The sequence below is a fragment of the Harmonia axyridis genome, chromosome 2, assembly GCF_914767665.1.
Source record: "Harmonia axyridis chromosome 2, icHarAxyr1.1, whole genome shotgun sequence".
NCBI classification, from domain to species: Eukaryota; Metazoa; Arthropoda; class Insecta; order Coleoptera; family Coccinellidae; genus Harmonia; species Harmonia axyridis.
Window position 1 is genome coordinate 39,393,199 of NC_059502.1, and position 24,113 is coordinate 39,417,311.

General features: G+C 35.6%; 1 protein-coding gene across 6 annotated transcripts in view; it reads left to right on the forward strand.

The window, feature by feature from the left end:
- LOC123672378 (ubiquitin carboxyl-terminal hydrolase 47) overlaps positions 1–24,113 on the forward strand; it is a 312,797-nt gene that overhangs the window by 42,660 nt on the left and 246,024 nt on the right. For 4 of the 6 annotated variants that reach the window (XR_006746263.1, XM_045606467.1, XM_045606472.1 and 1 more), the window contains 2 exons: positions 8,104–8,304; positions 8,519–8,563. Coding sequence is in view for 4 of the 6 variants with exons in the window: in XM_045606467.1 (XP_045462423.1) it covers positions 8,104–8,304; positions 8,519–8,563 (246 nt within the window). In the remaining 2 variants the exon portion in view is untranslated. The remainder of the gene's footprint in view (positions 1–8,103; positions 8,305–8,518; positions 8,564–24,113) is intronic. The other 2 variants (XM_045606469.1, XM_045606471.1) reach the window with 2 other exon arrangements.

The window sequence follows — 24,113 nt, forward strand, 5'->3', positions numbered from 1 at the left end:
CTTTCTCAAACCTAAAACGTAGCGGCAGCACGAATTCTGCACTTTTTGTAACCTATATCTCTCGACAGAGTCTAGACAAGGATAAAAAACTGGCAATCCATAGCTCAGCTTGGACAGCACGAGTGTTTCGCAGAGATACTTACGTGAATGGAAATCTAAAAACTGTCTCTGGCGATACAAATAACGTAGTGCCAGAAAAGAATTTCTCAACAACATCGAGACATGCTCCTTGAATCTCAGTCGACAATCGAAAAAAATTCCTAAGTTCCTGCAGCAGGAGGAGGATGGAATCTTCTCCACACCTATCTTAACGTCAACCTCAGCATGAAACGTTCTTGGAAAGAAGGGTATATAGAAACATTTTTTCACGTTAATTCTCAGATTGTTCATCCTGCAATATTGCTCAATTCTGGAGAGATCTTCATTTAACCGTTCAACAGCCATAGAAATAGAGGAGGGGAGGAAAGAAAGGTGAACCTGAGTGTCATCACAATAAAAATAAATGTCAACAAACTTAACAACTTTATACATATCAGCTATATATATAAGGAATAACAGAGGGCCAAGAATGGAACCCTGAGGAACACCCGAAGTTATCAGACAGTACTCCGAAAATGCATCACGCAATTTAACGCACTGATATCTACCAAATAGATAAGACTTAAAAAATCTCAAAGAAGATTCATCAAATCCGAAATAACCCAATTTAGCACAGAGCAACTCATGGTCTAGGGTATCGAACGCCTTTGCGAAATCTAACAAGGTAAGAAATGAAGCATGCCCACTATCCAAAGAACGCAGGATGTCATCAGCCACATTTAAAAGAAGAGTGGTAGTGCTGTAACCCCTTCTGAAACCTGACTGGTGAGCAGTAAGAATTCCACTCTCGGAAACATAGTCATAAATCTGAATGAAGAGTACTTTCTCGAGAATCTTCGACATGGCTGGTAATATACTTATAGGTCTAAAATCGGACAAATCTTTAGGATCAGGAATCTTGGGTAGAGGATTCACAATAGAGCACTTCCAGACGCTCGGATAATAACCAGACTCAATGCAAACATTAATTATATGCGTAATGTGTGGCAAAACAACATCGACCGACAATTGTAGCATTCTAGCAGATATACCATCAATGCCCAATGCGTTCGAACTAAGATTTGAAATAACAGACCTTACCTCCTCCATAGTTGCAAGTCTGAAAGAAAATTCCACATTCGGATCGAATTTACTCGAACAATAATGACTAGTTGTCTGCGGGCAAACATGAGGAGGGCTGAAAACAGAACGAAAATAATCATTAAACTGCTGAGGATCAACAAAGTTTTCGGGCACCGACATCTCTGAACCAACCTGCAATGATTTAAAAGATTTCCAAAAAAATTTTGAACCTTGAGAGCGGGCTTGGGACATAAAGCTGAATTTTTCCCTTCGCACAGCCGATGTAACAGCATTTCGCAGACGAGCATAATATCTGTAATCAGCTAAGTTTTTCGTAAGCTTATATCTTGATAGGGCCCTGTTCCTCAACTTCATCATGCTTTTCACGGTTGGCGTTATCCAAGGAGCAAACGGCTTAGAAACTCTCGATTCAACATATGGGGCATGTAGGTCAAATATTTCCGTAAGACAACGACAAAAGTTGGAGATCTTCAAATCAATATCACCAATATAGAGAACATCATCAAAACATGCACCAGAAAGGTCCGACAAAAAGTCCTGAAGTACAAAATTACGATAATCACGATAACGTATTAACTTTGGCGAATTAATCTTTTTTTTTAAATTGATCTTGCAAAATACACCCCTATGGTCAGACATCGAATGATCAATGACCCCAGAATCAATTACCAGTTCAGGCCTACTAGAACAAATCACATCAAGTAGAGTATGGGATGTGGCCGTTATACGTGTTGGTTCATCTATTAGTTGTTTCAGACCATAAGATTCAATGCAATCAGTAAAATTACTCACAATCAGTTGATTCTCGTTTATGTCCCCGGCGACAATAACATGCTCATACCTTGAGGATACCATGGATAAAAAATCATCCAAGTAGTGGATTAAATTTGAAATACAACACGCGGCTGTTCGATAAATAGATCCCAGCAGAAGAGTTTCCTTGCCCAACCTCAGCTCGATCCAAATATGTTCCACCCCATCAGGCAGGTCAAAGTCGACGAACACACTCCTCGATGATAGAGAGTCCCTCACATAGAAACCAACTCCCCCCCCAACACGCGCAACACGATCACAACGGAAAACACGAAAACCTGAAATAAAAATGCTTTCATCCGGAATGTTTTGGTTCAGCCAAGTTTCAGTTAAACAAATTATATCAATACGTTCAGCAGTAATAACATCAAAAAACTCATCTAATTTAGGAAAGAGAGAACAAATATTAAAATGGGCTATCTTCAAACATGCACGTGATCTACTCTGCATAATCTATTCTAGACTTAAGTTTACCTATATGGGACAGAAAATAGTTACATATAGAACTGTTAGCACTGTGACCTATATCATGAGCTGTATTGAACCTTGAATTAAGAAACTTACAATTTACACAGCAAATATCATTCGAATCGCAATTTTTGATTTCATGAGGGCCTGAGCATTTGGGACATAAGTCACATTCGCTTTTACATTCACGCCGGTAATGACCGAATTTCCAACATTTGAAACACCTTATAAAACTGAAATGTTCCTTTACAAAACACTTCGACCAACCCAGATAAAGAAATTTTCTCTTAATAATGTCATTAAACAAAAGTGGGGCCACTTCAAGAACTACATTGAATTTATCTTTGAACTTAATTTTGGTAATGAACTTGATATCCTCAATAGAACAATTTAAATTGTTTATATGAATTACTTTTTCCAAAAAATCGGGCTCACCTACTGCATATGAATCAACACCATAAACCATAATACGAGGCCTCAATTTTTTTGGGACGGTTACATTGTATACACCCTTTGTTTCATTTCCTATAAGGGATTTTAGTTTCTCTAGGGAATTATTGTCACCACAAGATATAAGAATTCCATCCTTAATTCTTTTAGTTCCCAAAACGAGTGCTTGTGCAGACGATGGATTCACTTTCGATTTTATTTCGTTTTCGATCACAATATTGTTTACATTTTTATCGATTGTTTTTACTAACAGCACATGGGAATCCTGGCTTCTTTTAACAGCTGATGCGTACGTTGACTTCTCTGACTCACATTGATCCGCCTGCAATCGAACACCGCGAGGTACCTCACGTTGGAAATCCCTCGAAGTTTTCAAAATCTTATTTGAGAATTCTAGTTCAGAGACATACTTTTCTAACAGAATTTTCTCACGGGTCAAACATTCGACCTCTTTCTGCAGAACAATGCACTGAGTTCTCGAACATGAACCGCTGGTATTTTCCGACGACTCGATACAACGTCGACAGAGGAAATTATTTTTGTCCACATAAACCACCTTGCAAATAGCATCCAAACACTTATTATGTACCACAATTTCACAACCTTCAGTTTTGCACTTAATATCACCTGAACCAGCAAATTTTGAACAAAAACGACATTTCTTGTCATTAGTATCAGATGTTGAACCGCCTGCCATGACGGTCAACACAATTGTTTGTTTCGTACATTTGAAGTTTTTCCTCGAAAATGAGTTTTTCCTCGAAAACTTCGGAGATAAAGGAAAGATCCGAAAAGTATCAATTTCCAAAATCACCCTGTATCTCTTGAACGGAAACAGTTATGCAAAATCTGATTAGACCAACTTGAGTTTCACGAAAAAGTAGGAGAGGACGTGAAAACCGCAAGGCTCTATCTTAAATAACAAGCGAGAAACCTGGCTGTCTCACCCAAAATGGGATGCACTGTACACTACCCTACCCGCCGTGCCGTTGCGACGAGGATACGCTAAAACGGACCAAATATTTGGACCCGATCGATGATTCGGGTATCTTCGTGAATCGGCTGCGTCGTACATCCTTGAGTTCCCGAGCTCTGTAAAATCTGCAACTAAAATCATTACTTGACACTTGTGTCACTTGTCAATTGTCATGAATAGACACAGTGACACGTACAATACATTTGCCTCTATATGGGTATATTCGAATTTTTCAAGTGAAAAAGTGTTAAAGAGCAATTTTTATTGCTTAATTCATACAAATATATTGGTTAATGAGGAAGAACAAATTTTACCCAAATTCCTAAATTATCTGAAAAAGTAAGCAGAATTTGGCAGATTGTTTCTAACGAAACTAATCATGGATATTTTTGAGTCATTACTTTCAAAACCAACAGAGAATAATGATGTGGTCTATTGTTAAAGAATAGGAGCAGGTATTCATACAAATATGGCGATAGAGAGCTTGAATAAATATCTGAAATCTTATAAAATAGAAGGAAAAGAAAATAAGACAACAATTTAGAAATTAATGAGCCATCAATAAGTTAACTATAATGAAGATGTGGGACATTATATAGATGAAACCATTTCTAGTTCACAAAATTTCACATCTATAAGCAATGACACAGAAAATGTAAGTTGAAGCAAGCTCAATTCAAGTTTTTGAATAATTCATTATTTCAACTGTTTTAGGATTTTCTGAAATGTGTAAAACAATTGAAGACTCTCAATCCATAAGGAAAGAGGAGATTATTTGCAACTATCAAAGGAAAATTTTCCAAGCATAAGGTCAATAATAAGAAGAACTAACATCTAAGAAGTGAAAATTGAGATTCAAATCTATTTCCCAAGAAAAAAAATGAATAGTGTGCATCTTCTATGAAAATGACTTTTCTGTAAATTAATATTCTTTTTTCATTTTTAGCAGAGACTACCAGAACTTCATAGCAAATAATTTAGAACATTGAAATGAAATTGACAAAAAATCGAGGTAACAAATTCTAACTGAACCAGCATGTTACACATATAAGAGACGTACAATGTTCAAATGTGGATAGAAGAACCAGTCAATATCAAAATAAAACATGATATACATCCTTTACATAAATTAATGAAATTAATTATAATTGATATATTATATATAATAATATAATATAATTATATATAATTTTGATCAACTGTAAGTTTTCTTACAATAAACTACTACCTGTATTGATTATACGATTTAATTTCCCATAATTATATCAAGTCAGTAATGTAGATTGAGAATAGCTCAATGAAAGTGTATTCTTAACTGTATTGAAAAGCCAAAATTCTCTATGCTGTAAAGAATTTGATGCAGACTTTATTATATTTCCATTATATGCATTATATCGTGATTTGAAAATAAAATTACCTCATTAGCATTTTTAGTAATGGAGCATCTGCCCAGTAATATCGTTAAACTATTCAGTATATTATTATAGAGTGCAAGCAAACCTAAAAATTAACTATTTGGATTTCTTATTAAAAAAAAGAAATATTAAATTAATATTCATTATGATAAAAGTGACAAAATTGGTCCTCCATTTTTTTTATTAATCATATACTTATTTTTGTCCTGAGTGTTTACTTAACCATCATCACTGAATGATATTACCCTATTCTGTATTGAAAACCCAAGAGAAATCTTTTTTGAGATTCATGAGTGGTTTCTGAATAATCTATATATAATAATATAAGGGATGCTACAATCTGAAACAATCTTTTTCATGCCCTGATCCTTCACATAACACATTGATTTAAATTTTGAACTTATTAACAAGGTGAAATGTCAAACTAATCCTAATATAAAACATGCTAGTAGTACTTCTAAAAATCCATTTCTATATGTTTTAATGTAATTTCTTAAAATTCAATCCATTATTACAATATAAATTTCTTAATTCACATAAAATAATTTAGAAGCTTCAATTTGAATACTTATTCATCCTAACGAAAGGGCACTTTCAATTCAATCTCATCATACAAAATTCTCTTTCATTTTATCAAATCACATTAATTGATCAACCTTCAAATTAATATAATAATAATAAACAACTTCTATCATATTCGCATCAATGGTCACTTTAGTTCTATCACAGTATAGGAACTACAGTTCTATGTTGTGCAACATTGAACTAATGTTGTGTAGACTTTAGAAGAGTTTCCTTGGAAATGTTTGCAGTCTTTCCCTTATTGGCACTAGTTCAGTTCTGTATAATGTGTTTATATTCAAAAATTGGTCTGCAGAAGATTTTGTATATTTTTGTAGCTGTTGATATAATGATACCAAATTTCATCTACAAAGAAAGCTCAATTAAAGACGAATTTTGGAAAATTCTACATATAAACCTACCTGTTTCATCCCACTCTTCAATTAAAATGGGAAACAGAAAATGTAAATTTTGTTGTTGTTTGGAACAAAATAACATCAACGTCAAAATCGTATTTGAAGGGAATTCTCGGCATTCTCGCGCATGACAGTTACTTTTCATTTAGGATCTTTTGGGAGTATCTGTAACTCATGAGCTTCGGGTCCAAATATTTGATCCGTTTTAGCGTATCCTGTTGCGACGTCGCAACTTCCATCTGCGGCCGTTTTCCACTAGGCCGGAATAGTGTGCATTGAATTTATCCGACCCCGCAACGGCGTCGCAACTGCAAAAGTCGGATGTGTACACGGGGTCTAAGGGTTGAAAAACTACCTTTGGATCCAAGGGAAGTCGATGATTTTTCACAGTTTATTCTCTTCGCTAATAGTAACCTACATTCCAAATATGGTTATGCTCCGAAGCGTATTTTCGGAGATACGAATTTTCGAAATTCAAGGATTTGAGAAAAATAACTCTGAATCCCAAGGGAAGTCGATGATTTTCTCACAATTTATTCACATCGCTAATAGTAATTTACATTCCAATTATGGTTCTTCTCCGACGCGTATCTCCGAAGATAAGATTTTCGAAGTATAACGGTTGAAAAAACTAGACTTGGATCCCAAGGGAAGTTAATGATTTTTTCACAGTTTATTCACATCGCTTATTAGTATATTCTAGAACAAGTTGCAGAATGGGCTCCTATTTCGACACGAATACGAAATAAATAAACGCATGAGTGTTGGAATTGCCATCTGCAACGAGTATTAGACGATATTTTCTCTATTTCAGTCAAGATTTATGACATATTGTCGAAATTCAATGAAAAATTCAGATTGAACATGCTAGTGACATTTCTATTTTATCTTGGCAGTTGGTGTGGCTGTTACGAAAAATGATAGATTACGAATTTGAATTTGAATTGTACGTTTCGAATTTTTAAATAATTTGTAATTATGCATTAAATTCGTGAATTGTGTATGAAGAAAAAGATTTAACATCACCAGAATTGAGAGAAATTGCGAATAATGTCGCAAATCATTCCACTAAATCCAAATTATATTACATTCACAATTGAAGTGTGTTGAATTTTGATAGGATTGTAAGTCAGCGTAGACAACCACAAATAAAAAAAATAACTGAAAACAATGCTGTAATGAGTTCATTACAGCACTGTTTTTAGAACTGTAATGAACTTATTACGATACTGAAATAGAGTAAGTAATTTACATGCCAACTATGGTTATGCTCCGACGCGTACTTCCGGAGATATGAATTTAATTAAATTAGACAAATGATAATTTGAATAAAAACGTTGCTAAAATATCCGGAGTTCTATAGAAAATCAATATTTCCTCCAACGGATATTCTGAATACTATACGGAACCCACTTCCTAGATTTATATCCGATTTAGTGATATTTCCATAAGAAATCGTTTTTTTGCCGCACGCCACTGGTAACTGCTTTCGGGTGTTTCCGTCAAACAGTTAGCAGACCGTTTCCTGCTGGAAACGGTCAGTTCAAGTTCACACCGGTCTAAAAATCCTAGATCACCTAGACTATTTCACATTTTCAATGCCCTAAGAAAGAAAATATTATTTTTGTAATAAGTTATCAATGGATGATATATCCTCCATTGGTTTTGTGACCCAAAAAAGGGGTCAGAAGTTACTCAATAATGAGATAACTTGATCAAATTAAAGGATATCACAGGTATACTGTGTAAGATTGAAAACGAATTCTATCCAAAAATTGGGAATAAACATTGATAATTAGTTCTTAATAGTATTTAATTTTAGATGGAACCAAACAAAGAAGTTTTACTTGCAGAAGTGATCAACCACAAATCGGTTGATGAAACTCCACAAACACTGGGATTCATCGAGCTAACTCCCTCTTTGAAAGTGGAAAATATATTTCAACATGTTCAGGCTTTAATTACTGAACCAGAAGGAACATCAGAGGACATTGAAATTTTTTTAGAGGGAAATGATAAGAAGGTAATTTATAAACATTTTTTTGCAATTTTACACATCATTTTAAGATATTGAAAAATCAAATCAAAAATTAAAAACAGAAAAAAGGAACATTTTTCTTAAATCCTTAAACGTAAGCTCAAATTATTGAAAACACAAATATTATCTCACTCTTAAATACATAATCCTTGCTGCAAAATTAAATTAAAACAGTTTTGACTTGGTTTCTATTTTCAAGGTTACATCTACATGCAAAGATGAACCAACTGAGAGATTATTTAAGGTATGAATTATTTTCAAGTGGGTTCGTTAGATTTTCTCTCATTAAATATTATTATGTTAAATATTGGTGAGAACCTCAAAAAGATACTAACATGAATTTTTTCAATTTGGAGTGTCCTGTCTGTGTGATAGAACTATTTCTACTGTTGATCTTCTAATTTAGATGCTGGATACTATATACGGTCAAAAATAACTAACCTTGTGTTTGTATGACTATGGATAACTTTTTACCGTTAAACTTAAAGATTTGTTCAATAATTGATTAATTTCTACCACTTGAGAAGTTCGGAACCACTACCATTTGAGATCCGCAAGAAAATGTTCCAGATGGAGTAAATATATACTCACTGTTCAACAAGGGTTTAGGATAACTGAAGTGTATGAAAAAGGGGTTGTAGAGGTGAAACTAGGAGATTGTACAAGTTCATATGATGATGAAGATTTAAGTGTAAATAAACAAGCATGCTGTACGTTCCGTCCCGTCTTCATAGATTAAATTTTTTATGCTTAATTCTTCAATTATATTCGAACCAAGAATTATTTAGCAGTTTATTTTTGTTGTAAGTTTTTTTCTTCATATTTCATATTTTCAAATCTTCATTGATATTTTTGATGAATCATATTTTCTCTCAACACCATAAGTATACAGGGTGTTTCAAAATAGATAGCCAGATTCAGATTTCAAATAGGCCCCGTTCTCCAGAAACGACTAATAGGCAGTCGAACTTGAAACACCCTGTATAATGATTGTATTCATCTTAGGCTAATAATTAGCAAAATTATTATTATACTGATTGCCTTGCAAACATACAATTGCATTCACTTCTGATGAAATAAAATAAAGTAATTTCCACTAATATTGGTGAAATTTATTATTATTATCAAATTTTTCATCATTTTTAATCATTATATTGTTTATGAGTTGATTTCATTCAGAAATTCTGTATTCAATCCAATTTAAAATTAATTAAAAAAGGTTTTGCCATTTCTATTCCTAACTCATCTCCATATACAAGAGGTGTTTATGTTTAAATTTTTATCGAATAATATGCTGAAAACTGCCTTAAAAAATAATTGAGATTTACAAGAATTCATAACAAAAGAATTATCTAGCATGAATGTGTATACTTGCGCCCAAGACTCAAGAAACCTCGAAGTGGTGCGTATTTACATCACTACGTACAGCCCGACCACGCTGAGATCACTGAAATATAGCCAGGGGTCAGTTCTGACACGGGAGTGCCCTAATTCCATAGAGCAACTAGCCAAAAGAAATAATGGTAAATTAAGCATACGTACATTGCACTGGTTACCTATTCCAATCATGTGTAGCGTGGAAGGTCTCTCTAGCAGCTATCTGTGACATCAGCTGATACTGCTCTATTGATTTCAGAATAGAATGAAAAGCATGAGCAGTGGTTAGTTTGACTTCCATGTAATTTAATTTTTTTAATAGGTTCGACGTTGAAAAAACTAGATTTTGAGGAAATGAATATTCTATAATTTGTATTCAATATTTTGCATAAAATACAGGGTATTTCATTTTTTATCGAACAAACCTATATAGTCATGTAGATGACCCTGGGATAATCATTTTTGCCTTATGACATACACCTCGTTTTCAAAGCTTAAGCGAGATACAGGGTGTGCAACGTCATTTCTGACCAATATTCTATTGAGTGTGGTCAGTTATGTATAACCTTTGAATTTACGATTTTTGGTCAAATCAGTATTTTTGAGTGCTCAATTCAGAAAATTCTTGAAAAAAAATCAAAATGGCGGAAAACCTGCAACGTTTGAAATTTTTTCCCTCGGTTGTCAAATTGTATTTCATTTTCTGAATCAACTCATTTTTCTAAAAATTTCTGTGAGAACATTTTTTTCAAAAATCGAACAAAAATTTTTTTTACATGTCTACAGCGAAAAAAATATTTCACCCAAATTTGTAAGATTTCTTACGATTATACTTCTTTGTATACCTAACACGAATATAAAACCGAATCGAAAAATAAACGGCAATCCAAATTTAATAATAATAATATTTATTTGCTCCATCAAATATGTTACATGGAATGTCAGGATATATAGATACTAATATATAATACGAGTTAAATGTACACAACAAACACTGTTACAAGTTTAACAAACAATGAAAATAAACATTTAAAAAGTACGATCAAGGAATTCTCGCACAGAATAAAAACAATTATCCTTCAAAAAAGTTTTCAATGAATGCAAGAACTCTCTCCCTCTCAGATCTTTCAGACAGTCTGGTAACCTATTGTATATCTTGGCACACATATAATTTGTACTTGATTGGGTTCTCGTGAGACGATGATGTTTAATCAGTAGATGGTCCCTGTGCCTCGTTTCATAACAATGAAAACTTCCGAGAGTTCTAAAGTCCGAATTATTCTCTACCACATATTTCATACATGCGAGGATGTAAGCAGACGGCAGAGTCAGTATTCGCTCCTGTTTAAACAAATGTCTGCAACTTGTTCTGGTTGAGACTCCACACAAAGCGCGAAGAGCCTCTTTCTGTCTCAAAAAAATCCTATGTGCAGCAGAAGAACATCCCCACAGAAGTATACCGTAGGTGGCCACGGATTGAAAGTTGGCAAAATAAGTAATTCTACAGACATCAGCCGAGGAGACTGCTCTCATCTGCCTTATCGTATATATGGCCGTAGACAACCTTCTTGATAATTCAGACATATAGGGTTTCCATGAGAGATTTCTGTCGAATATTATACCTAGTAATTTAATCTGTTCTGCATCGTGATCCCCGTGGCCTCCGAATCTCAGAATCTGGGTTTTATTTATATTTAATTTCAAACCATTTGCAGAAAACCATCCCTGTGCAGCCAGCATAGACATTGAAGACGCATCTCTCAGTAACTCCACAGAATCGGCTCTGTTGAACAAATTCGTATCATCAGCATAGCGTACAGTCGCACTGACAGGGACATTCAGAGGGAGATCGTTCGTGTATATATTAAATAATACTGGTCCCAAAATTGAGCCCTGTGGAACCCCACGCTCTGTAGTATAGGTTGTTTTTTGACCCTTCCAGTCAACAATATTCATTCTTCCCCGAAGGAATGACTGAAAGATAGAGAGTGCTGTGCCACGAATTCCATAATACTTCATCTTGTTCAGTGGGATCTCCCCCACCACACTGTCAAATGCCCTCGAGAGGTCACAACTCAGCACTTCGCATTGATCTTTATCATCTAGGGCCGTTGTTATTGATTCTAATAAGCTAGTCCATGCAGTAGTAGTCGATTTTCCAGAAGAAAAACCATGCTGATCCTCACTTAGGACATTTTTACTCTTTAAAAATGCTATTAGCCTTCTTTTTAGGAGTTCTTCGAGGATTTTCGAGAAGACGGGCAGAATGGAAATGGGTCTGTAGTTGTCCGCATCATCGGCATCTCCTTTTTTGTGCAGTGGTACAACTCTGGCCATTTTTAAATTCTCTGGAAATATTCCCTGTTGTAGACACTGATTGAAAATTTTACTCATAATATCTGCCACATATGGAAAAATCCTTTTTAATAGCAAGGTGTTCATGCCATAAATGTCTTGCGTAAATTTTCCCTTGAGACCTTTCACAATACTCTGGAGTTCAGACACGTCAGTTGGAAAAATGAACATTGAGTGGTCGTTAATCTTCTTTCTCGACATGTAGTTCTTGAATAGAATGGAGTGGTCGGCATCCGATCCATGGAGAATCTGATTTCCACTATCTCCAATATCAGAGAAAGATCCTGCCATATCATCAGAGGACAACTGGGACTGCCCGGCCCCAGTGCCTCTTCTTCCCGTCTCTCGTTTTATAACCTTCCATACAGCTCTCGATTTATTTTCTGCACCACTAATGAATTCGCTGTTATATTTTTGTTTTTGTTTAGTGTAGCTTTCTCTTAGACATTGCTTGAGGTGTTTCAAGAGCTGTTTGGAGCATTCGTCCCTCCTGACCCAGTTGATGGTTTCCGCTGAGTCAATGGCTGATTTCAAGGTTTTACTTTCATTCGACTCCATATATTTCCTTCTATGCGTGTTATTCGAACAGTATTTGATTTCTATCTCAGGAAATGAAGCGCTAAAGCAACGTTGAAAGGCCTCATGAAATTTATTGTAACTCCTCTCAGCCTCAGTATCCATCGTATTATCCCACTGAGTCGCCGCAATTTGATTTTCGAACCTTGACATATTTTCGTCATTGATGAGGAATTTTATTTTTTTGACCTCGTTCTTCTGAAGTGCAGACGTTATCAGTTTTAATTCCTGGACCCGGTGATCTGATAAATGCACATTCAGTGTTTCGGTACTATAAGAAAATGACTCTGTGTTGAGAAAGATGTTATCTATGCAGGTCTGAGATCTCCTCGTCACGCGACTAGGCTCACTGAACACTGGATTTAGGCCATACGATTCCAACAGGTCAACCAGACTGTCCTTGTCACTGCTTGGTTTGATAAAGTCAACGTTAAAATCGCCTGTTATTATTATTTCATATAATTTATTACTATTCAACCTGTCTAGTACTTCATCTAGCGCTGTCAAAAATATCTGAACATTTCCTGCTGGAGGTCTATAAACGGAAAATAGAACTAATTTTTCATTCGGTATTCTCACTGCCGCCATTTCAATATGATTCTCCACTGACATCTCTCTGACAAAAGGAACTCGGGAAAATTTAATATTATCTCTTAAAATCACAGCGGCTCCACCATAATTTGAATTCCTTTTACAGAAGTAATCTGCCACCACAGACTCCTCAAGTCCCAATCGTTGAATAACATCTTCCGAGACCCAGTGTTCTGTTATACAAGCAACCGATATTTTCCTTCGTCTCGATATAGATAAGAACAAGTCAATTTTGTTGCGTATTGATTGTAAGTTAGAGTTTGTTACAATAAAGTATTTCTCACTAGAAATTTCCGATTCTTTCTTGTCTCCGAAAAGGACTTGAACTTTCTCACTGTTATGTTCTCTGGCCAGTTTTCGTCTTTATAGATGTCCTCGAGTAAGGAGATATTCGCACCTACCTTGAAAGAAATACTGGGGGCACCTTGTCGAACTGGTAGGGTCTCCACAGTAAAAGGTTGTCCGGGAAATTTTGTTTGAAGATGTTCCATTATTTTCTCCTCCGGTCATTTAACATAATTGAAAAAAACAACTGGTTGTTGGGCTGTGAGCGCTAAAATTTTGGAATTGTCGAAACATTCTAGATGGTTGTATAAAATTATCACAAAAAAAAAATTTGCTGTAATTTCAATGGATCTCTGTGGAGGAATCGAACTCTCGACCTTGAGGTACTACCTGTGGAATGTAGATTTGAACTGAACCAAGCATTGGTGATTCACACAATTTGACAGTGTAATCGCATTTCACTGAATATTATTTTGCAAGTTCCTTGATACTAATTCAAAATTGAAGCAAATTCCTCATGTAGGAAATTGAGGGGAAATTTGCAGCTATTGGGTACAATAATTTTTTAGATATTAATGGTATTTTATAATTGGAGAAATGTTTAAAAATAATTGCATATTTCACAAACGTGAGAATTAACAGCACATCAGCAGAAGAATTGCAAAATAATATTCAAATGCGATCACACTGTCAAATTCTGGGAATTACCATTGCTTGGTTACGAAAAATGATATCGTTGATTCAGTTCAAATCTACATTCCACAGTTAATACCTCAAGGACGAGAGTTCGCTCCCCACAGAGCTTCATTGAAATTACAGAGATTTTTTTTGTTATAATTTTATACAACAACTTGAATGTTTTACAGTGCAATTCAAAAATGTTAGCCCTCATAGCTCAACCAGTTGTTTATTTCAATTGTGTTAAAGGACTGAAGGAGAAATTTGGATGGCCGTTATGATGGAACCGTTCGATATTTTTAGATTCTGTTTTCATATTCGGTTTTGGTATAAAAAATGGATAATCGTGAGAAATTTCATCAATTCGGCTGAAATTTTTTTTCACTATAGACATGTAAAAAAAAAATTCTCACAGAAATTCTCAGAAAAATGAGGTGATTCAGAAAATGAAATAAACGTTGCAGGTTTTCCGCCATATTGAATTTTTTTTCAAGAATATTGGTCAGAAATGACGTTGCACACCCTGTATCTCATTCATCTCATTTCACTTATGCTTCGAAAACGAGGTATATGTCATAAGGCAAAAATGATTATCCCATCTACATGACTATATAGGTTTGTCCGGTATAAAATGAAACACCCTGTATATCCCACGAATATGCATATACAAGATTCAATTACTTTTAGTCATAGTGTTACGATGTGACGGCGACTTTCTTCGGATTGTTGATTATTTACTATTTCCCTTCTATATTACCTCGGGCGCCAATTGCGATAGGTTTTATAAGGTCGCAATTCCTTACGTCGCTCACTATTATCGACCCTGGGTAGCTTTTAAACAGTTGGAGAAGGGTTCGATTCAATCTAAGGTAAGAGCGATTGACCAGTGGTGATTTATTTCGCTAAATGGCAGTAAATGTCTATGAGATGAATAAAAGACACCCTGACGAAACACACTATATTTAACAATATCCGTTCCCTTATGTACAACACCAAATTATATACAATACTATCCTATATATACAATAATGAAAAAGGCTACTAAACACCAAAAGCAAATATTTACAATGCAACACGGTAGGGAACGAGAAATAAGCGAGGTGAGCAGGTGGCGTATATCAAGCAGCAGAAATGAGTAAGCAGTGAGCAAGCAAATTGAGCGATGATAAAAACGGTTAAGTGCGGACAAGCGTGGAAAGCATGCAGATTGGCGTGTGATGTGCAGTCTAATAAGTCAGATGTGACTACCTATCCTGTGTTCCGTACGGTCCGGTTCGATACCTCTTTATTAGAAACAGCAAGCCTGAACAATATCTTCGAATCAGGTCTTGTATCGGCGCATCCACCAAAATGGATATTAAGTCAGACTGGGCAGGGTGACTCACCGAAATGACCACGGTGATCAGTGAATCGGAAATACGCGACCCCTCTCCACAAGATAAGGAATTCCGTCTGGTGGTCCCAAATAAGAGTTGCTCGCAATAAGGGACCCGACACACGGATTCCACTTGAGAAAGTTGGGTCTTAGAAACAGATTTCAATCAGGGTACTCGTCGGCGCATCCACCAAAATAAATCTCAAGTCAGACTGGGCAGGGTGTCTCACCGAAATGACCACGGTGATCCGTGAATCGGAAATAAGCGACCCCTCTCCACAAGATACGGAATTCTGTCTGGTGGTCCCAAATAAGAGTTGCTCGCAATAAGGGACCCGACACACAGATTCCACTTGAGAAAGTTGGGTCTTAGAAACAGATTTCAATCAGGGTATTTGTCGGCGCATCCACCAAAATAAATCTAAGAAATAAATTTCATTCGAGGTATACTCTGGCGCATCCACCAATTCTAGACTCGAGTCAGACCGGACAGGGTAATTCGCCGAAAAAGCTGCTGTGATCCGGAGATCGGAATTAAGCGACCCCTCTCCCCAAGATAAGGAGTTTTGCCTGGTAGTTCCAAATAAGAGTTGCTCGCAATAAGGAACCGTACAGACAAACTCCACCTGAGAAAGAAAGATCTAAGAAATAAATTTCGTTCGGGGTATACTTTGGCGCATCCACCAATTCTAGACTCGAGTCAGAACGGACAGGGTAATTAAGCGACCCCTCTCCCCAAGATAAGGAGTTATGCCTGGTAGTTCCAAATAAGAGTTGCTCGCAATAAGGAACCGGACAGACAAACTCCACTTGAGAAAGAAAGATCTGAGAAATAAATTTCACTCAGGGTATACTTCGGCGCATCCACCAATTCACGACTCGAGTCAGATCGGACAGGGTAATTAGCCCAAAACACCGCGGTGATCCGGAGATCGGAAATTAGCGACCCCTCTCCTCAAGATAAGGAGTTCTGCCTGGTAGTTCCAAATAAGAGTTGCTCGCAATAAGGAACCGGACAGACAAACTCCACTTGAGAAAGAAAGATCTAAGAAATGAATTTCGTTCAGGGTATACTTTGGCGCATCCACCAATTCCAGACTCGAGTCAGAATGGACAGGGTAATTAGCCCAAAACACTGCTGTGATCCGGAGATCGGAAATTAGCGACCCCTCTCCTCAAGATAAGGAGTTCTGCCTGGTAGTTCCAAATAAGAGTTGCTCGCAATAAGGAACCGGACAGACAAACTCCACTTGAGAAAGAAAGATCTAAGAAATAAATTTCACTCAGGGTATACTTCGGCGCATCCACCAATTTACGACTCGAGTCAGACCGGACAGGGTAATTAGCCCTAAACACCGCGATGATCCGGAGATCGGAAATTAGCGACCCCTCTCCTCAAGATAAGGAGTTCTGCCTGGTAGTTCCAAATAAGAGTTGCTCGCAATAAGGAATCGGACAGACAAACTCCACTTGAGAAAAAAAGATCTAAGAAATAAATTTCGCTCAGGGTTTACTCCGGCGCATCCACCAATTCACGACTCGAGTCAGACCGGACAGGGTAATTAGCCCAAAAGACCACGGTTATCCAGAGATCGGAAATTAGCGACCCCTCTCCTCAAGATAAGGAGTTTTGCCTGGTAGTTCCAAATAAGAGTTGCTCGCAATAAGGAACCGAACAGACAAACTCCACTTGAGAAAGAAAGATCAAAGGAATAAATTTCACTTACGGTATACCTCGGCGCATCCACCAATTAACGACTCGAGTCGGACCGGACAGGATAATTAACCTTAAAGACCGCAGTGATCCGGAGATCGGAAATAAACGACCCCTCTCCCCAAGATAAGGAGTTTTGCCTGGTAGTTCCAAATAAGAGTTGCTCGCAATAAGGAACCGAACAGACAAACTCCACTTGAGAAAGAAAGATCTAAGAAATAAAATAAATTACAAATAAATCACACTGGGAAAGTATCGATGGAACACAGGAAAGTCACCGATAATACAGACAGGAATAAAACGGTTCTTACCAATCCTAAGAATTTCCCACTTCACTACACGAACTCAAATTCTTTTCGTGTACGGGCTAAGTGTCAAATTCACGAATATAAAATACGGCACTAAAACGTCCAACGTTCAAAAGAAAAATTGCAAACTAAAAATTAAACTCTAAATTGTTACTCAAGAAAATCCGCTCAATAACTATGAAAATATATAGCTCGAAGACGCCGACAGGAGTAAATCGGAAAATATCTTGATACTTCGAAGACACCGGCAAGAATAATTGGAAAAATATCTTTCTACTTCGAAGACACCGACAAGAATAATCCTCCTTTTCCGAAATACTTCACTTGTAATCTCGGTTGGAAGGGGAAAATTTCGAGTCTCGAAATCGGCGGTGTACCTATGAAAAACGAACGACAACATGTAAAAAAGAACATATTGAAGAGATAACGTCTATCGCGTTGTCGCTCGAAAGTTTTTATACATAGGCTGATATTTTAAATTGCATCGTTATATTTTCATGAAATAAATAAATCAGAAATTATTCCAAATGAAAATTTCTGAATTGGACGAAAAATACCTTCACTGCTCTCAATTAAAATTTTATTTTCACCTTCTCATATGACTGGTAGAATAATGATGGAATTCTAAACCTGGGGCAAATTATACTGGGTGATTCTAATAAAATAATTATTGAATTCTAAACCTGTGGTGAATTATACTAGGTGATTCTAGTAAAATAATTATTGAATTCTTGACCTGGGCTAAATTATACCGGGTGATTCTAGTAACGAATTTCACTTCGTTACAACGAGTATCAAATAAAGCATAAAAAATTGTGAAAAAAACGTTCTAGAATTTTTTGAATGTCTCGAACAGAAACTGAGATATAGCGAAATATTTGAAACAGTCATTTTTCAGAAACGCCCAGTAACTTGAGAACTAATCATGATATCGCAACATAAAAAAAGTCTTGAAATTTAAATAAAATTCAAGTAAATTATGAAGCAAATCTGTTTTTATTTGATGAGGTTTCTTGAGACGGTCATCATGCGGTACACATGTAAATTGATAAAGTTCGTTAAAAGTGTTGTTTATTCATTTACTTTTTTCAAGAAGGAATATAAGTGAAAATATCGCGCGTCGGATTTCGTGACATTCTTTTCGAAAAGGATGTCCGATTTGGTCGAAAAATCATGTCAAAAAAACTCTGAAAATTCATCAGACGAGGATCCATCGTTCGAGAAGCCGACAAACAGAAAGCTTAAGAAAAAATATTGAAGAAAAACAACACCAAAAAAGTAAACGATAACAAAACTCCCGAAACGGAAATTATTCAACCACATCTTGTGCTAAATATGGCCGCAAACAACAACATGATGGAAGTAGAATTAGAAAATGCATCATCCCAAACTTGCTCTCAAATAATCTTGTCGCCTAAAGGTCCTGATACACAAGACAAAACTGAAGTCATTCCGCAAAATACCAAAAACATCAAAACTACTTCAAAGAACTTTTCAACAAGAAGGAATGAAATAAACAACATCAATTATGAGCATCTATTCTATCTCACAGTAGATGAGAAAGTTATAACAGACATAATTAAAATTTCGGGCGAATGGAACAAAAATCCAATCAAGAAAAAACAACAATGACTCGAGCAATGGAAAAAATGATTACAGAGAGAATAATAATGAAATGCAAGGAAACTAAACCATATCTGACAGGAAAAGAAAGAGCTGAATCAAAACAAACGTTCTCAGTTGGGATAACAGGAGTGGAAAAATGTATTAAAGATGAGGACATCAGTAAACAGTTGACATAAATGAACCTGAAACACCGATTTTGCAAAAGAATAATATCAAGAGCATTCAGTACACCTACAACACATATTAGGATAATTACGGGCGAAAATTGAACGCCTGAAAAACTTCTAAATGATGGAATGTTTTTCAGAAATAGACACTAACTTGTATATGCAAATCACTCACCTCATCCCACACCAAGTCCATGCAGGAAATGCCATCAATTCGACCATATCACCGAAAATTGTCAACAACAAATGAATTGTAGCAAATGCCAAGCTTCTCACAAGACAGCTAATTGCAGAATAAATCTTCCTTCAAAATGTAGTGCATGTGGATCAGAGGATAACCTTTCATGGTCGACCAAATGTCCAAAACACCCCAAGAAGTCCATTGAAGGTATATCGAATGTAAGCATCAAACCTCTCAACAGGAAAACAAGGAGAAGATTTCCACAAAAAACAGATGAATATACGCTATTCATGATAATATTGAAAATACATACATAAGAAAACTGAATAAACCCAAAAACATCAATAGGGAAGAACTTTTGTACAAACTTAAGAAAAGATTCATCACACAATCTAAAATAAGTAATAATAAGTAATTTATTTCCATCAATAATTTACATGGTTAGTCAAAATATAGCTCTAATATTTACAAATTACAAATTATAACACAAAAATTCTTCCACTGAATAAAAAGCATTATTGACGAGCAGATCTCTTATTCCCTTCAAGAACCCTCTTTCCGGTAGATTCCTCACATCCTCTGGCAGTTTGTTGAACATCTTGATTCCCCAGTAGGTCGAGAAATTCTGTGTATATTTCCTCTTGTGTAGTGGTGTTATAAGGTCATTCCTGTATCTGGTGTCAAAAGAGTGGCATGATCCATTCCGCATCAAGATGTTCCTTCTTTGGTGAGTATATTTCAAACACTCCTTTATGTAAAGTGAAGGAAAGGTAAGTATTCCATACTTCACATATACTGGTCTGCATGAGTCTCTTCTTCCGATCCCATACATAATGCGAATGGCCTTTTTTTGCAGGATGTGAACTCTGGAAGCCTCTGAAGCATTACCCCATAAGAGTATACCATACTGCAACACACTCTGAAAATTAGCAAAATAGGCAGTTCTTACCATTTCGTGAGTGCCACATTTTTTCAATCTTCTCAACAAAAAGAGTATCTTAGATAATTTAGCACATACAAAATCTACATGTGAAAACCAATCTAATCTATTATCCAAGACTATGCCTAAAAAATTTGCATACTCCCGATTCTGTCTACTACCAAAATTCAAACTTGTTGTTTTTTCCGTATTTAATTTTAGTAGGTTCTTACGAAACCACTCTTCAACCTCTTCTAGGGCAAGTTCTTTCCTTTCAAGAAGGTTTTCCATACATTTTGAAACAATGACAATGGAGGTGTCATCACAATAGATGCACAAACAGTCGCAATGTTGAAAGCTCATATCATTTATATATAACAAAAATAGTAAGGGTCCCAAGATTGACCCCTGAGGAACTCCACACTCAATTTTTTGCTGAACGGATATTTCATCCTTCCAGTTAACTTTCTGATATCTATTCATCAAATAAGACTCCAGCAACTTGAGCACAATTCCCCTGAAACCATATGAAATCAGTTTATCAAACAGAATTGTATGTGATACCACGTCAAAAGCCTTGCTCAAATCAAAATTGATCATCTCAACTGTATCATCATTATCTATTGCCCCTATTATTTTCGTGACGATGTCCATTAAAGCTGTAGTGGTATTTCGTCCTTTTCTATATCCGTGCTGGTTTTTATTCCAGAAGTTCTTTTTGTCCATCCATTTAATCATTTTATCTTTGATGACAATTTCAAAAATTTTTGATATGCAAGGTAAAATTGCAATTGGCCTGTAGTTATTGTAATCATTTTTATCACCTTTTTTTTTATAGATTGGGATAATTTTCGCTATTTTCAATTCATCTGGAAAACAGCCTTCCCGCAAACACTTATTTATTAAGACCGACATAGGATAACTTATTTCATCACTGAGTTTCTTCAAAATTTCAATGTTGACTTCATAAACATCTGTTGATTCTTTTGATTTAATAGATAATATTATTCGTTTGATTTCATTTGCGGTACAATCAAAGAAGAAACAAGATTTTTCGTTATTTGAATCAAAGTTTTTAGTTATTTTGTAGTTTTGCTGAGATGTTTTTAGTTCCTTATTGATTTTCCTGCCAATATTTGCGAAATAATTATTCATGGTATTTGCGTCAAGATTCGTTTCAATTTTCTCCCTCTTTTGTTTAGAGTTTTGATTTTTTATTACCTTCCATAATGCTTTCAATTTATTTTCAGATTTGTTTACGTATTCCTCATTTTTTTCTCTTACAACTCTGTTTATTTCCTCAGTGTATATTTTTCTGAAAGATTTATAACTTGATAAGGACTCTGGGTCTTTTTTAACCTTGGCAATTGTGTCCAACGCATCTAAAGTCTTTTTCATTTCAATAATTCGGTCATTACTCCAGAAAAGTTTTTTGCTGTTTCTTTTCCCCAGTTGTTTTTCTTTCAAAGGTATCTGATGATCGACAATATGAAGAAAGTATTCATGAAAGGCCGAATAAGATTCCTGTGCACCTTTTCCGTGAAAAAAACTATCCCAACAAACCTCAGAAAATTTATTTTTCATCGAGTTTATATCCTCTCGAGTTGCAGCCTTTCTTCTAATAATTTTTTTAATTTCAGGTGATTCAGCAGAAACGGTCAAACTTATAAATTGTGCCAGGTGATCAGACATATGAAGTTCCCCTGTCTTACAATTTTGATAGTTGGTATTCAAAAATATATTGTCTATACAAGTTTCTGTGCTATTACTAATTCTAGATGCTTCATGAAAAACTTTAAATAAACCATAAGAGCTGAATAAGTCTGTAATAGACTTGGTCAGCCTTGTATCTACAAGGAAATTGATATTGAAGTCCCCTGCTACTATTATTTTCTTATCACAAAAATCATCCGTAATACAATTCAAAACCTCTGCTAACCGATCGAAAAAAATGTCCAGTGAACCCATTGGTGATCTGTATAACCCAAGTATGACTGCATCAATATTTGCCAGATATAAACCCGCAAATTCGGCGTCTCTCTCAATTGATAGCTCCGTTAATTTTTTCAAAGAAGTACATTTATAATTACTTTTTGTTGCTATTAATACTCCCCCATGTTTGTTGACATGTCTACAATAATGTGCCCCAATTTTGAAATTGTGAAGATTCAAAAATTCCAATTGACCCTCGCACAACCAGGTTTCAGTGAGGCAAATTATGTCAATATTATGTTCAATGACTTGCAAATTCAGTTGATCAATTTTATGCTGCAGTGATTGTATGTTATAGTTTAAGACATTGAAAATTTTACTATTGAAATTTAATTGCTTCTTCAGTTCTTGTGCCACGAAAAAAACGAAAAGGACGAATGACTATATTTTCAGGCCAGGTCTCAGGATTTTTAATTTTATCCAACATAGAATAGTCACATCCAAGCTTGAAAGACTTATTCTGACTCATATTTGAAGAGTGCTTCTGTAACTCCTCCACCTCAAATTGTACACCTGGAAACAAAGAAACCAGATAGTCAATCAATTTAGTGGGATTCGAGTCATTTGAGGCTCTGCCAACATAGAACCAGGCTTTTCTGTAGGCTCCCTTGAAGCTGCCTTCCTCTCCAATTTTTGCTTTTCCTCTTATGATTTCATTATTCCTAACTTTTTTATTCTTACTTTTTTTCGATAACACTTGTTTCCAGTCCGCATTCCAATCACTTTCAATCGCCGCCACTGATTGAAGTATCTTGGTAGTTCCAATTTCTTTTGTTGACTTAGAAATATTTGGAACATATGTGCTACTACTGTCACCTGTTACAGTATTTTTATCCTTCTGTTGTGACAGTGATGTATTTTCTTTTGTTTTGATAACCTCACTTTCAGACTGATCAGACCTTATATCGAATATATTGCCAACCTGTCTCCTAAGGATTCCTATTAGCAACTCCTGCTCTTCAGTTCTCTTCTCTAATTGATGTTGAAGCTTTTGCATTAATAAATTAGAGTGACGTATATTTTCATTTTCCGCCTTTAGTGTTTGACAGTTCCCGGAACATCCTCCAGTGGCCTGGGATTCTTCTGAGGTATCCGTATTTTCCATATCAAGTGCAGCACATAAAACATTGTTTGTTTTAACGTTATTTGGCACTCTTTTATTAACTATGTATTCAATCAACTCATCCTTTTTCCATTTACTTAACTCGCTTACCAACTGTGACTTTGTTATCGTCGCCATTTTTGAAGAGAATGACACAACAACTGTTTTTTCGGGCAATAGAATATATATTCTCATGTTCGATATGGAAGATCCCAACAAACCATCACCAACTGAACATGTCAACAATAATGTGAATCGGCAAATTCAAATCTGAAATTGAAATTCTATACAATAACATCAACATCTACATGCCCAAAAAATACTTTGTCAATAATTTTATTGAAACGAATGATATAAAGTGTACGATGTTTGAGGAAGCAAAAATAATATAGGACTGGGATATCATTCAGCGGATAGGCCACAAAATAAATAACACAATAGGAGGTAGCCTCGTTCAGTGCTATCCCAGTTTGAGGATGGGTAAGAACAACTGTCCTGTTGTAAACCATAACCTCGATGAAGGACTACACTTCACTATTCTTTTCGAA